A 15,415-nucleotide genomic window follows, 5' to 3' on the forward strand; every position below is an offset into this window, starting at 1 on the left:
CGCTGGGTCCGGGGGGCTGCTGTCACTGGGCATGGGGGCTCTGGACATGGAGGTAACAGGGTGCCACCAGGGATGGGGAGGCTTGGAACGTGGAGATACTGGGCTGTCACGGGGGGGAGGACGCAGAACACAGGGTTCCATGAGCAGGTCTGTCATCATGCTCGGGGCACAGGGACAGCGCCGGGGCAGCAGGGTCAGGGGATGTGGTGGGGATGTCATTGGGGCTGGAGGAGCTCAGGGCTTGGAGGTTCCAGGGGCTGGAGGGGCCTGGAATAGGGGAGAATGGGATTCTCAGCAGGACTCTGGGCCTTGGGGGTGTCACTAGGGCTGGGGGGAATTGCGGTAAAGAGATAATGAGGCCATCACCAGGCTTGTATCATGAGATTGAAACGGGCTGGGGAGACTCAGGACGTGCAGACAGTGAGGTGGCAATGGGGCAGGGGACCTGGGGGCATAGAGGCGTCAGTGGGGTGTGTCCAGGCTGGGGTTCCATCCCCCATGATCCCGGTGCTGGCAGCCTGGCAGCGTCCCTACCTGAACATCTTCAAGCACTTCCGTGTGGAGGAGTGGAAGCGCTCTGCCAAGGAGGGGGACGTGGCCGCCCTCACGGTAACGGAGCCACCATGGGGCGGGGGGCACTGCCAGGGGTGGGCAGTGCTGACCCACCCCCATCCTTCCCTGGTTTCCAAAGGACACGAGGATGAAGGGAACAATCTACCGGATCCGAGGCTCCAACCCAGCCAGCAGCTACCTGCAGCTGCCCCGGGCAGGGACGCAGTCCCTGGGGCTCACAGGGCGTTACCTCTACCTGCTCTTCAGGCCCCTGCCCCGCAAGCACTTCCTCGTGCACCTGGATGTCACCACCGAGGTCCGTGACACGGGGTGGCCTCTTACACTGCCATCACGGCTGATTGAAGCACTGGGGGTGGCACACATGGCTGCTCTTTGCTGCTGGTGGGTCACTCCGGCCTGGAGGTGGTTTCCATCCTGGTGGCATCTCCACCGGGGCCAAGGAGGGGACAGAAGACAGGGCCACATGCTTCCTCCTCTGCAGCACTTCCCTGCCGAAGCCACCAGGGTGACTAAAGCTCCGTGGTGTGTGTGTGTGTGTGTTTGTGTCTCTTCCCAGGAAAACCAGGTGGTTCGCATCTCCTTCTCCAACCTCTTCAAGGAATTCAAATCCTCGGCCACCTGGCTCCAGTTCCCCTTTGTCTGCGGGACAGCCAGCGAGGGCACAGCCCGGCGGGGTGAGGAGCTGGGGCTGGGCTGGCACACCACCACCAGAACTAATTGTTAGAAAGTAAATTGAGTTCTCAAGTTGGCTCAATGTGTTTGAAGAGAAGCTGTGGCTGTCTCATCCCTGGGATGGTCCAAGGCCAGGTTGGATGGGGCATGGAGCAAGCTGGGCTGGTGGAAGGTGTCCCTGCCCATGGCAGGGGATGGAATGAGATGGGTTTAAAGGTTGTCCCTCCCAACCCAAACCATTCCAGGGTTTTTTGATAACAGTGGTTGGCCTGAGTGAGCCCCTCTGCAGCCAGGTCAGAGCTGTCGCTCCTGGTTGGGCTGTTCCCCATCCCTGTTCTCCCAAACAGTGGGGTGCAGTGCCAAGCCAGGCATGAGCCCATGGAGGTGGGGGGATGCCTGTCTGTCCTTCCCCACCCCTGAACCTACAAGACATGTTTTCCCACCTCCCCCTTGGCAAGGCCTGGGGGGAATCTTGCCTGGTAAATACTTCATTCTGAGCCCTGTGACCCCTGTGTCTCCTGTCCAGCAAGGTCTCTGTCTGTAGCCTCTTTCCCACCTGTCCTCCCCTCCCCAGGTGTCCCCTGGAGCAGCCCCGGCTGACGCGCGCTGGACGTGCCTGGTGTTGGACCTGCCCTCCATCCTGGCCCTGTACCTGGCCCGCAGCTACAGCCACCTCAGGGGGGTCAAGCTCTGCTGCAACCTGCTCGTGAAAAACCTCTGCACCAGCGACCTGCTCTTCGAGCCAGGTGAGGAGCCCAGAGCCTGGGTGGCCTCTGCTTCCTCCTGAGACTCCAGCCCAGCCTGGGGGGAGCCCGTGGGGGCTCAGAGCTGAGTTTGCAGCCCTGGCAGAGCTCTGGTGCTCTATGATGTGAACAGAAAGGGAAAAATACTTGGTACAGTGTTAAATTTCCACACAGGCAGGGACACCTTTCACTGTCCCAGGCTGCTCCAAGCCCTGTCCAGCCTGGCCTTGGGCACTGCCAGCGATCCAGGGGCAGCCACAGCTGCTCTGGGCACCCTGTGCCAGGGCCTGCCCACCCTGCCAGGGAACAATTCCTAATTCCCAATATCCCATCCAGCTCTGCCCTCTGGCAGTTTGAAGCCATTTGCCTTTGTCCTGTTCCTCCAGGCCCTTGTCCAAAGTCCCTCCCCTCCTCTCTTGGAGCCCCTTTAGGCACTGGAAGGGAATACAGACTCCCAAACTCTGAGGAAAGTATCCTCTCATTTTCCAGCTGTAAAAGTGAATGAAAAGAGCAAAGTTAAATATCTTTCTAAGGTTAGAAATTTTTTCAGGGGTAAAAATGAAAGGTATCATCAAGCTTCACTTCTGCAATACTTGTGCTTTATCTGCTGGAAGAGCCTGTGCTTTTTTTTGTGTCAAAAATCTTCCAACCTGCTTTTTTTATCCACCTGCTCAGTGTGGCAGAGGTACTTTGGTCAAATCCTTTGTTTTCTCTCTTTCCTTTTTCGTGCTGGAATTCTGTCTGAACTGCCTGGCCTGCTGGGAAGCATCAGTGAGGAAGAAGTTATAGGGGCTGCTTTGAAATTCCTGAAACTTACTGTAGCTTTCCTGAAACCTTTTTCACTTTCCTAAATTTAAAAATTCATGGAGAAAATAAGAAAAATGGGCATTGAGCTTTAAGAGAAATCATATGAATCTTGAGCCTGGGGGTTTATAACTGAGATCCAAGGGTTTTTTTGCTCTGGGCTCTTCTTTGGAGGTTGAGAGTTACAGGAATACACCTGTGAAATGTGGGTTTGTTGCAGACCTCAGGCTTGTGCTCTTTGTTTCTCTGGTGGAAAGTGGTGTGTGTGCCTGTATCCCTCAGGGAATGGGATTTCAGGCAGCTCCCTGGGCTTGGGGAGCTCAGTGTGTGTGTGTGTGTGTCCCTGTCCTGCCAGGTGTGCCATTGGCCAGGGCCCGCCTGAGTGACCTGTCCTGCCGCGGGGTGGCTCCCATGCCCCGGGAATTGGCCTTCCCTGTGCCCAAGGGGGAGAGGTGGCACGACCTCTATGACTACATCAGGTATGGCTGCTCCCACCCCACTGCAGCTCCCAGACCTCCCCGTGCCCCTGGGAGGGGCAGGATGGGCAGTGCCACTTAAGGAATGGGCTGGGTTTTGGTCCCCCCACCTCCAGCATTTAGGTGTTGGTAACAAAGACACCCTTAGTGCCATCTGCCTTTGGTACCCCTGTGTTTGGAGGACCATGAGGCACAAGGGGAGGGATCTTATGACAGCCAAGAGGCCTCTGTGCCAGGCTGAGGTAAGAGGTGATACTGCCAGGTGCCAATGCAGTATCCCAGTGACACGGTGCCTTCCTCTGGTTCTGCTCAGGTTCCCATCTGAGGGGGCTAAGCTGCTGCACCACTCCATCCAGAAGAGCTTCCCACATCCTGTGGCAGGTGGGAATGCTGGGGACAGCAGCCAAGGCTGTGCCAGCCCCGTTGGGTGCTCTGGGTTTCCAAAAGAGCTGGACCTGCTCCTTGTGTTGCCCAGGTGACCGAGTCCTGGAGGAGCCTGGCCACCCACCGACCCAGCTGGTGACACACTCCAGAGCAGCCCGTGACCTGCCCCTTGTCCAGCAGATAAGCAGTCCCAAAGCTGTAAGTGCACCTTGGAGGCTGCAGCTCCTTCCTTCCTGCTTCCCATGGAACTTCTCCCTGTGTCTTAATTTAAGAGGTAGAAGCTGCTTGTTGTCATTGGCAGCTGCTCCAGGCACGGTCTGGTGACCGCAGCCCTGCAGTGACTGCCTGGGGGTGCAGTGTGGTGCAGCACAGAGACAGGAGATGTGCCAAGTACCTTGGAATCTCCAGACATCCATCTTCCCTGTCTCTGTGGAGGCAGCAGATCGGTGTGTCAGATCAGTTATAGATAAGGCAGTGAGGTGTGGAGACCAAGGAATGTGAGCAGTGCCCTGAGGGAGCAGAGCAGGGTGTGGAGCTGGCATTGCTGGGGCTGCAGGCAGCTGCCCTCAGCTTGGTTTTCCCTTCCCCACTGGGGTGATGTGAGAGCTGGGGTCCAGGCTGGCTTACCCAGTGTGGTGGGGGGTGTTGGGAAGCCATCCTCGTGCTGTGGAGAGGGAGAAACAGGAGCACAACTTCTCTCATTAGAGGGTGTCCAAAGGATGGCTGGGAGGGTGGTGAGGGGTCTGGAGGGGAAGGATAAGAGGTACAGCAGCCACTTGGTTTAAAGAGATGGAGAAAAAGAGACTGAGGTCAGACCTTGTCAGGGGCTGCAGCTCCTCCCAAGGGACAGCTCTGATCTCTGCTCCCTGTGACAGGGACAGGACCCAGGGAATGGCTGGAGCTGTGTCAGGGCAGGTTTTAGTGGATATTAGATAAAGGTTCTTCCCCCAGAGGGTGGTTAGGCACTGACCAGTCTCCCCAGGGAAGTGGTCCAAACCTGCCAGAGCTCCAGGAGCATTTGGACAAGGCTCTGGTTTGCTGTTTGGAGGAGATGAACTTTGCACAGACAATGCTGGGGGTGTAAGGAGAGGGCTGGTTAACAATCTGGCCAAGCCAGGTAGCCACAGGGCTGCTCTCCCTGCAGATTTTTTCCTCCTTGTGTGTGTTGCTATGGAGAGCCCTCAGGACAGCTGTGGGTGTCTCCCTGTTCTGCCCCTGGGCAGGTGCAGGGCCCTGGGAGGAGAACTGAGCTCTGTCTGGGGCTTTGCTCATTCTCAGGTGCCACGTCGGTGTCCTGTGAGCACAAAAAGCATCCCTAAGGTTCACCTGGCAGTCCCAGGGCCTGGGGGAGCTGTGCCTGCTGGAGAGCCCGTGCTGGAGGAGAAGCTGCACAGTGCAGGGGACACGAGGCAGCCACTGCCACTCAGTGCTGGTGGCATCCATGTCTATGCTCATCAGAGGAGGGGACAGACAACCCGAGCTGTCCCTGGCTCAGAGGAGGTGTGTGAAGTTCTGGAGGGTCACAAGGTGGCTTTGGGGTGGTTATGTCTAATGAAGGGAGAGAGGGAACACAAGGTTCATGCTGGGGTTTCAGTTAAACTCATGGAGTCCAAAAGATGCAGAGGAGCAGTTCTTGCCACTAGCACCCTCCTTGCCTTGACAGAGGGACCCTGTGTTCAAATGTGCTGACCTTAAGCCTCAGGTTTGCCCAGGTGTGTACAGGAAGGGCTCTGGCCCTTTTGCCATCCCACAGGTGAATCCCAGCCTGCAGGACAGCCCTGGAAGTGTCCAAGGCCAGCTGTACAGGGCTTGGAGCAACCTGGGCAGGTGGAAGGTGTCCCTGCCCGTGGCCAGGGGGTGGAAGTGGGTGGACTTTTAGGTCCCTTCTAGCCCGAACCAGTCTGGGATTGTCACAGTGGCCCCAGGGCGTCACTGGGGCTGGATGGGAGAGCTGCTTAACTCAGAAACCCCAGCTCCTCCTGCTGCCAGCTCTGACTCTGCCAGGTTAAATGCTTTCAAGTTGTCCCCTCTGACAGGAGAAACCCAAAGCTGCCTCTGTGTTTCAGAGATCCAAGCACTGGGGCTGGGGTGCCCATGGAGGGTGGACCCCAGCCTGGCTCTGAGCATGATGGTGCTGTCTGGTTTTCTTTTCCAGGGGCTTGTGCCAGATCCCATCCTGAAGCTGAGAACAATTATTGGCTTTGGAGGCTGCAGCACCAAATGGGTCAGTGGCTTGGGTGATCTGGGGAGTTGATCTGTCACTGTGTGGCCAGGATATGGATGTTTTGGAGGTGTGAAATGCAGCTGAGTGTGGCACTGCTCAGTGTGGAAAATGATCCCAAAGTGGGTGAGCCTGAGCATCTATCAGAACTGCTCTGCTGTTAGGATGGTGAACTTAAAATTATGGGGCCCATTAGACAGAATTATAGGATGGAAAAGCCCTCTAAGGACATCAGTTCCAGCTGGTTTTCCCAGGATTCCCAGGCTTTCCACTGACCCATGTCCTCAAGCACCACATGTCTTTTAAATCCCTCCAGGGATGGTGACTCCACCACTGCCCTGGGCAGCTGTGCCAGTGCCTGACAACCCTTTCTGTGAAGAAGTTTTCCCAATATCCAGTCTAAACTTTCCCTGGCAAAACTTGAGGCCATTTTCCTTCTTCCCTGGGAGCAGAGCCTGACCCTCACCTGGCTGCCCCCTCCTGTCAGGGAGTTGTGGAGACTCAGAAGGTCCAGGCTGAGGCCCCCCCAGCTGCTTCTCATCAGACTTGTGCTCCAGACCCTTCACTAAATTCCACTTCTTTTTAACACGTTAAAACTGGTGCTGCTTTGTTGGAGGCTGGAAAGGAAGGGTTGTGATTTGGACTGTTTCTGTGGCACACTGAGCCTTGCCTGTGGTCTGTGTTAGGGAAAAGGAAGGGTTGGTTTGCTTCAGTCAGTTCAAGGCTCTGCCAGCAATGTCGTTTTCCTTGGATCTGCTGTTCAGTGCTAGGGAAGGGACCTTTAAGCCCATCCCATTCCATCCCCTGCCACGGGCAGGGCCAACTCCCACTAGCCCAGGTTCTTCCACATCCCATCCAACCCAGCCTTGGACACTTCCAGGGCTGGGGAAGAACTGTGCCTGGGCTGTGGGGCAGTTCTGGAGCTGTGTCCTGATATATGGTCTGTTCGAGCTAGGTCTCATAAGCTTTTGGAGATTTATATCACACCCAAGACAGCTCAGCTACCTTAGAAGGCATAAAATCAGCAGGATGGCTTCTGTAGTAGTGTTGGAAACAGAAAAGTTTTGAGAAAAGGCAAAATAACAAACTCTTTACAGAGAAAAACTGAGCCAGGTGCAAGAGGTTCTTGCCCCTGGTAAAACACCTCACAAAAGCCATTAGTTCCTTTGTTGTCTTTTTCTAGTAAATTGTTCAGGTGGAACTTTTTGGCTCCTGTCCAGTTGGCTGTCCTTAAGTTTGAGGTGAAGTCCCCCAGGTCCTATGAGGTGTCTTAACCTAATTGAGGAGAGAAACTTCTGGGCTTTTTTCCTCTTTAAGGAGACAGAGAATAGTTTTGTCAGTCCCTCAAGGGGGCACATTCCCACAGTGTCCCCCTGTGTCGGTGCTGCAGGCCCTGTGGACGCGGGACAGCATGGCCGTGGTGTACCCCTGCCACGCCGTCATTGTGGCCCTGCTCCTCCAGACTGGCGAGCAGAGGTTCTTCCTTGGCCACACAGACAAGGTGAGTGAGAAGCCCTGGCAGCCCTGCTCCATCCCTGTGGTGCCCCTGGGCTCTGTGGGCTCCTGTGTGGCCTTGTCCCCGCAGGTGGCAGCGCTGGCCTTCAGCGGGAGCGGCTCCGTGCTGGCCTCAGGCGCAGGCCGGGCCCCGCGGCCTCGGCCGCCTCTGGGACTTCCCCACGGGAACCTGCCTGTGCCTCTTCAAAACCCACCTGCAGGCCCTCGTGTCCCTCAGGTGAGTGCTCAGCACTGCAGCACAACAGCTGTTCCCAGGGTGAATTACAGCTGCCTGTGTTTGTCACCAAACCTGCTGGCAGCTGGCCTGCATGTGCTGTCAGCTCTGTGCTGAGCTTATCCCTCAGCTCTTGCTCTGTCCCCATCCCCACTGCTTGTCCCCTTTTATGCCCTGTGATGATGAACCCAGGGTACAAGGGGCTGTTTTTCACCAGGTCTCTCTTCCTGCAGCTTTTCCCACAGTGGAGCTGTCCTGTGTGGTGTGGGGAAGGACGTGCACAGCAAAACGGTGAGAGCTGACACAGGCTGGGAGGTTTCCCTGGGAGAGCTGTTCTCCCAGATTCTGTAGTTATTTTCCAGGCAAACCTCTGCTCTCAGCTTTCCTAGACATGTTCTTGGGGGACATCCCTTTCTCATTAGCTGCCTAGAGAATACTTTCCCTCTGCCTGATGCTTGTGGGTGTTCCTCAGCTGCAAGTGAACAAATCCTTTTGGAAGCAGCTGGAGAGACCTGCTGGGCTTGTGCTTTGGGGCTCTTCTGTCCCTGGAGTGGTCTCAGCTAGGACCCAGGCAGGGTGATGGGATTATAGCTTTATTTTAATAGCATTTAGGGCAAGATGTGAGGTGAAATCTTCCAGCTCCATGCATCACTGTGGGAAGGGATGCCAGGCACTGGAGCTGCCACCCAGCTTTGTAGCTGGGGATGACGCAGATCCCACGTGGAGCAGTCAAAAATAAGCTTGTTCCATGGGACTGGGGGTTTTGTTTTGTCAGTGGAACTGTTTTTTATCCTTTTGTGACGACCATCAGCAATTAGCTGTGCCATCACTAAGTGAAGGAAAAGCCACACAGTGCTCTGTGTTTTTCCCAGCACGTGGCAGTGTTCTGTGATCCGTGTGGGAGCTGGGGAGGTGGGATCAGTGGGGTGAATGCTGGGTGGGAGAATGGGGGTGCTGGGGGAGTATCTCCCCCAGGGTGATGCCTCAGCCCATGCCAGGCTCTGAGGTGATGCTGGGTTTGGTTTTAACACTGTGCTGGAATGCAGAGCATCCTCCAGCATTTCTGTTTGCTTTGGGCAGAGGGTTTGACTCTTGCCCCTGGTGATGGGCACTGAGGGCACACAGACCTGTTCTGAGCAGTGGGCACGTGCTGCCTCCCGCTCCCTCAGCCCTGGGACAGCTCCTGTATCCCAGCAGGCAGAGTTCCCACTGCTCTGTGGATTTTCTCTCCAAGTCTGAGCCCTGTTGCCAGGCAGCCCTGGGATTTAGAACCTCTAATTATGGATTGCAGAAAAGGATATTGCCATGAAGCTTTGCAAAGCTGTTGGACTGTCCTAAACCCTCTGTGCAATGGGTTTTATTTCCCTGTTCCAGCTCTGTTATCAATACTTTGTGCCCAGCTCTGGAGCAGCTGTGGGATGAAAAACTCTTGTGCTGCCAAGGTTTTGAGCAGCTCTCCCATCATATTTTCTTGCTTCAGATGGTGGTGGTGTGGAACACTGCTCAGGTGACCCATGGTGGAGGTGTGACTGTGCTGGCCAGAGCACACACAGATGTGGACATCCAGGCTATGAAGATTGCTTTCTTTGATGATACCAGGTAGTGTGCCACAAAAAGAAATTGAAAGTATTGATTCTTAGATACTGGGAAGGAATTGTTCCCTGTGAGGGTGGGCAGGCCCTGGCACAGGGTGCCCAGAGCAGCTGTGGCTGTACCATATGTGGAAGTGTCCAAGGCCAGGCTGGGCAGGGCATGGAACAACCTGGGACAGTGGAAGGTGTCCCTGCCATGGCAGGGGTGGAATGAGATGAGCTTTAAAGTCCCTTCACCCCAAACCCCTTTTATTTGATAACTCTGGCTGGGGGGGAACTGTGCTGCTGCAGCCACCTGGTTGCCATTTCTGCTCTCAGTCCTTGCTGTCAGCGGCCCTTGGGACACTGCCCTTCCCTCAGGGGCCTGAGGAGCCCTGCCCTGGTGCTCAGGCCGTGTCTCCCTGCACAGGATGGTGTCGTGTGGCCAGGACAACATCAGGCTGTGGCGAGTGCGGAGCGGGGCCCTGCGCTCGTGTCCCGTCCCCCTGGGCGAGTACCACGCCCTGGAGTTCACTGACCTGGCCTTCGAGGAGGGGCTCCAGCAGGAGCCAGAGGACCGTGCACTGTAAGGGGCTGTAACATGTGTGTGTGCCCTGTGAGGGGCTGTGTGTGTGTGTGCCCTGTGAGGGGCTCTGTGTGTGTGTGTGCCCTGTGAGGGGCTGTAACATGTATGTGTGCCCTGTGAGGGGCTGTACATGTATGTGTGCCCTGTGGGCTGTGTGTGTGCCCTGTGAGGGGCTCTGTGTGTGTGCCCTGTGAGGGGCTCTGTGTGTGTGCCCTGTGAGGGGCTGTGTGTGTGTGTGTGCCCTGTGAGGGGCTGTGTGTGTGTGTGTGCACTGTGAGGGGCTGTGTGTGTGTGTGTGCACTGTGAGGGGCTGTGTGTGTGTGTGCACTGTGAGGGGCTCTGTGTGTGTGCCCTGTGAGGGGCTGTAACATGTGTGTGTGCCCTGTGAGGGGCTGTGTGTATGTGCCCTGTGAGGGGCTCTGTGTGTGTGTGTGTGTCCTGTGAGGGGCTCTGTGTGTGTGTGTGTGCCCTGTGAGGGGCTGTGTGTGTGTGTGTGCCCTGTGTGTGCCCTGTGAGGGGCTGTGTGTGTGTGTCCTGTGAGGGGCTGTGTGTGTGTGTGTGTGCCCTGTGTGTGCCCTGTGAGGGGCTGTGTGTGTGTGTGTGCCCTGTGAGGGGCTGTGTGTGTGTGTGTGCCCTGTGAGGGGCTCTGTGTGTGTGCTCTGTGTTTGCCCTGTGAGGGGCTGTGTGTGTGTGTGTGCCCTGTGAGGGGCTGTGTGTGTGTGTCCTGTGAGGGGCTGTGTGTGTGTGTGCCCTGTGAGGGGCTCTGTGTGTGTGTGTGCCCTGTGAGGGGCTCTGTGTGTGTGTGTGCCCTGTGAGGGGCTGTGTGTGTGTGTGCCCTGTGAGGGGCTCTGTGTGTGTGTGTGCCCTGTGAGGGGCTCTGTGTGCGTGTGTGTGTGCCCTGTGTGTGCCCTGTGTGGGGCTGTGTGTGTGTGTGTGCACTGTGAGGGGCTGTGTGTGTGTGTGTGTGCCCTGTGTGCCCTGTGAGGGGCTGTGTGTGTGTGTGTGCCCTGTGAGGGGCTGTGTGTGTGTGCCCTGTGAGGGGCTCTGTGTGTGTGCCCTGTGAGGGGCTCTGTGTGTGCCCTGTGAGGGGCTGTGTGTGTGTGTGTGCCCTGTGAGGGGCTCTGTGTGTGCCCTGTGAGGGGCTGTGTGTGTGCCCTGTGAGGGGCTCTGTGTGTGCCCTGTGAGGGGCTGTGTGTGCTATAAGGGCCTGTGTGCACTTTGAGGGGCTGTGTTGTGTTGGTTTGTTAACTGATCTCAGAGTGCAAAAAACAACACAGAGGGGATTTCAGTATTAATCAAAACAAATGCACCTTTATTGAATGCCCACAGCAAATGCCATAGAAGGATTGGAAAGGAGAATAAAGGATAGTGAGAGAAAGAGGGGAAGGGTATAGCTACCAATGGAGAGATGAAATCCTCGTGCTCCGGCCAATAGATTTGTCTTGTGACATCAGGGAGAATCTCAAAGTCTTGGTTAACTCAGGGATCTTTATAGTCCTCTGCCAAGGGGGGAACAGGCAAAAGACAATGGAGAATGAGTCTATTGAAAATGGGTACAGACAGTCCTAAACAGGGTTCCTAAACAGGGTAAGTCTGTCTCAGCAGCGAGCAGGACCCATTGTTTCAGGACTGGTTTCTTGGTCCAGCAAACAAACCTACAGGCAACACTTGGCAAACTTCTTGCTTCAGTCAGGCCAACCCCCCCGTGTCAGAATTATGGGGGTCTCAGTCTTTGGGAGGGGCTTCAATCTCCATCCATCATGGTGGTCATGAGGCAGATAGGGGATTTTCCATCACCAAAGTTACCCCGGAAGGTTCATTTGGCCAAGAGGTGGGGAAGTTCATGGGCTGTTGTGATGAGTGGGTATCAAGCTGCTCCTTGCCAGCCCCTGCCCAAAGCAGCACCATGGCAGCACTGCAAACACAGCTGCAAACAATCACTTGGTGAGCATGGTGAGCATCCACCTCAGCCAGGCCAGAACTCCAGCCAGGGCCCTCAGGGTCTTGGTTGGTCAGGATGGACACAGAGATCTCTGCAGCCAGGGCTTGGAACTTGGGGTTCATTGCAAAGGTCCTGGGTGCAGGGCCCTGCTGGGAGCTGCCAGGCACAGCTCAGAGCAGGCCTGAGAGAAGAGAGGGGCAGAGAGGATGAGAGGGTAAGAGAGTAAGAGGGTAAGAGAGCGAGGTTCCCATTACAATACAATAAATCTTCTGTGTTGAATATTCTGATTCTCACTAACCAATCTAGTACAATATACAAATCCTATAGCATTTCCATACAGCCTATAAGAATCACTACATTACCATACTCTGTTACATTTTAAACCCTATAAACTCCTCTTTGGGCCCCTTCTGCCAAGCTGTAGGGTCTGCTCTGACCCTTGGAGCTGTCTGCAGGCAGAGGGTGCTGTTCCATCAAAAGGGGATCACCTTCAGCTGGCCATGCCATTGTTTTCCAGTTGTTCAGTAACTGAGGGATCTCAAAGCTTGCTTTCATTTCAATCTTGCTTGTAGTTTCTATATTCTCACAATCTTTTGCCAGGCAATCATATTTATAAGGCTTTCCTGTTTCATCTTCCCCAACACACTTCAGGCCGTCTCTTACAGCCTGTCACTGTCACCTGCCCAGGCAGCCCAGAGGAGGGAGCTCTGCAGCTCTCCCTGTTAGCATTCTCCTTCCCCCTCCACCACGGTGCTTTGCTGGGCTTCTCCCTCAAAATACAGCTGCCCTCTGGAGCTGGGAGAGGCTCTCCCCACTCAGCACATGTCACCTCCCAAAAGGGCTTTGGCTGCTCACAGAACAGCCTCTTTCCTCTTGCCATGCTGCTGTTGTGCCATATTTAGTGACTCTCTCCCCACCTGAAGCTCTCTGTTAGATTCCTGGGTCAGCGGGAGGAGCCTGGCACACATCCTCTTGCATACAGACACACACTTTGTTGTTTTATTTTAATCATCAAAGCCAGACCTTTGTTGCCACCCCATGTTGTCCCACAAAGGCAGAGCTGTCAGCTCAGCCAGCCTGTAGCAGAAGGAGGCTCCTTTCTGGAGTTTATGGCAAGCTTTTAGCTCTTTTGCTAATTTCTATTCCAAAGGGTCGAGAAACTAAATAGGCAGCTCTGACTTCTTTGGAGGTGTGTGGAACACTTGGACACCTCGTTGACCTCTTATATTACCTGTGAGCCAGGATTGCTTTACACAAATAAGGTAAACCAAGGTGGTTTTTTACTAAAAGCAAATCTCTCCTGTTTTTTTTTTTTTTTTTCACAGCTATGTGTGCAGCAGGAGTGGCCACGTGCTGGAGGTGGACTACAAGAACGTCTGTGTGCGGAGTGCACGGCGCCTGCTGCCTGCACAGCCCCGGGAGGACGGGCAGGAGCAGGCAGGGAGCAGCTCAGGTGGGAGCAGGAACGGGCAGGGGACAGCTCAGGTGGGAGCAGGAGCAAGCAGGGAACAGGAACAGCTCAGGTGGGAGCAGGAGCAGGCAGGGAACAGCTCAGGTGGGAGCAGGAGCAAGCAGGGAGCAGCTCAGGTGGGAGCAGGGAGCAGCTCAGGTGGGAGCAGGAGCAGGCAGGGAGCAGCTCAGGTGGGAGCAGGAGCAGCTCAGGTGGGAGCAGGAGCAGGCAGGGAGCAGCTCAGGTGGGAGCAGGAGCAGGCAGGGAGCAGGAGCAGGCAGGGAACAGCTCAGGTGGGAGCAGGAGCAGGCAGGGAGCAGCTCAGGTGGGAGCAGGAGCAGGCAGGGAGAGGGAGACCAAGAACCAGTGACCACCTCCACCACCATGAGGGTCAGAAATCTGCTCAAACCAACCAGCTCTTTACCTACTGCTGAAGGATTATTTTGGGGTTGTTTAGATCATTTCTATTTGTCTCTTAAGGACTGCAAATAATCTCCCTTAGTACAGCAAAGTATCGTTTTAAGAAAGATTTTAGCATTTTAAATGCTGATTGCACTTTCAGAGAAACACTACTTTTAGAAACATGAGACAAGGTCTTCATTTGCTGATGGGAGGCTTAATGGAGAGATGGAAAAAGAACTAAGATTAACGAAAAAGATGAATTTGGGGATTTTTTCATTATTCAGCTGCTGCCGAGCATTTGGGGAATCTTTGTTGCTCTACATTAAGTAGACCAACTTTCAGCTCTTCCATTAACTTGAGCAGCAGGAAGAATTCACTTTCAAGTGTGATTGCTCTGGTATCTTAAAACTTAGTGCATAGTTTGCTTTGGCAAATTGAGCTAATTAATCTATAATGTGGCCTTTGAGAGGTGTGCAACTGCAGTTCCCACTTCACAGGCAAGAAAGGGCCCAAGAGGAGATGAAACAAAGTCCTTGGTGCCTCCTGGTCTCAGTGCTGGCTCTGACTTATGGCCTTTAGACCTGAATTTAGGTTGGATATTGGGGAAAATTTCTTGACTGAAAGTGTGGTAAAGCATTGTAACAAGCTGCCCGTTCTGTCCCTGGAAATGTTCAAAAAGCCTGTGGTGGCACCTGGCTGTGGCACCTGGGGACATGGGCTGGTGGGGGGATAATGGTTGGGCTCAATGATGTTTTCCAACCTTAATGATGCTATGAATCAAAAAGTCCCAGTCTGTGGATCTGTATCTCCCTTCTGCAGAGAGGCTTTGGGTCAGGGCAGTGAAAGGTTTGTACCTCAGGCATATCCTTTGCTACAGGATTCTGTTTGAGGCAAAAATATGGCAGAGGTGGGAATGTTCTGTGCCTGGCAAGAGGTTCACAATGGTCAAGAGGAGTTTGGAGCCCTGAGAAGGGCTGCCTGAGACCCTTCAGCCTGTTTTGCCAGTCACTGTGGGGTTCCTGCATCCTCCTCAGGCTCAGCTGGGTGTGGGTGGACTACCAGCCTCAGCTCTTGCATGGGCCCTGTCAGGTTGAGTTTTCTTGTTTCACCTGTATAAGGAGCTGTTGTTTTTTGGGTTTCCAGGCCCTGGGATTGCTATAAACAGTATCAGCATGTCCTTGACCTTCTGTGCCACGGGATCAGAGGATGGCTATGTGAGGCTGTGGCTACTGGACTTCTCAGCTGCTGTCCTAGAGGCAGGTGAGTAGAGGTGGGAGTGGAGCTTCTGAGCTCCACATGTCCTGCTGCAGATCCAGAGCTGCACTGGCACAGCTCCCACAGCAATCCCTGTGAGTCAGGGCTGTGTGACGTGTGCTGCCTCCAGGGCTGACTGCCTTGGAAGTCCTCAGTGGCAATTATTCATGTTTATTCTTGTAAGTCATAGGAGAAAGGCAGGATCTCCTGGGAGAGAACAGACCTTCCATCTTGATTCCTGTCCCTTTCTAGCCATGGCTCATCTGTTCATGAAAAATTAGGGGAGAAGTTGAGCAGTCCTTGATTGCTTTTGAAACAATCACCATTACAGCAGAGCCCAGGGATGTTAGGAAGGGCAGAGACTAATCTCTCTAATCTGTCACAACTCACACCTGCAAGCATTCAGTCTTTGAGTTGTGGGCATTGCTTTACTAAATGTGGGTCTGTGTCACAGACATGTTTTATGGAAAATCCTTTCCTTAGGATTTTTTTCTCCTGAGAAGCTGAGAGGCCTCAGAAACAAAATGTAAACATTGATTATCTGCTGCTGTGGAATGCCACAGGTGGATCTGGGATTGGTCCATGTTGCCTGTTTCTAATTAATGGCC

The 15,415-nt window shown here is 54.5% G+C and overlaps 1 protein-coding gene across 1 annotated transcript in view; it reads left to right on the forward strand.

The window, feature by feature from the left end:
- Positions 1–14: 14 nt before the first annotated feature.
- Positions 15–15,415, forward strand: part of WDR90 (WD repeat domain 90) — a 49,982-nt gene continuing 34,581 nt past the window's right edge. Inside the window, 17 exon segments of the mRNA XM_036392226.1 lie at positions 15–609; positions 692–868; positions 1,130–1,250; positions 1,824–1,991; positions 3,148–3,271; positions 3,582–3,649; positions 3,744–3,850; positions 4,931–5,152; positions 5,808–5,876; positions 7,264–7,374; positions 7,459–7,503; positions 7,505–7,605; positions 7,836–7,893; positions 9,083–9,201; positions 9,604–9,759; positions 13,027–13,154; positions 14,697–14,813. Coding sequence (XP_036248119.1) covers positions 379–609; positions 692–868; positions 1,130–1,250; positions 1,824–1,991; positions 3,148–3,271; positions 3,582–3,649; positions 3,744–3,850; positions 4,931–5,152; positions 5,808–5,876; positions 7,264–7,374; positions 7,459–7,503; positions 7,505–7,605; positions 7,836–7,893; positions 9,083–9,201; positions 9,604–9,759; positions 13,027–13,154; positions 14,697–14,813 — 2,122 coding nt within the window. The 5' untranslated portion in view covers positions 15–378.

Source organism: Molothrus ater, chromosome 16, assembly GCF_012460135.2.
Source record: "Molothrus ater isolate BHLD 08-10-18 breed brown headed cowbird chromosome 16, BPBGC_Mater_1.1, whole genome shotgun sequence".
Taxonomy (NCBI): domain Eukaryota; kingdom Metazoa; phylum Chordata; class Aves; order Passeriformes; family Icteridae; genus Molothrus; species Molothrus ater.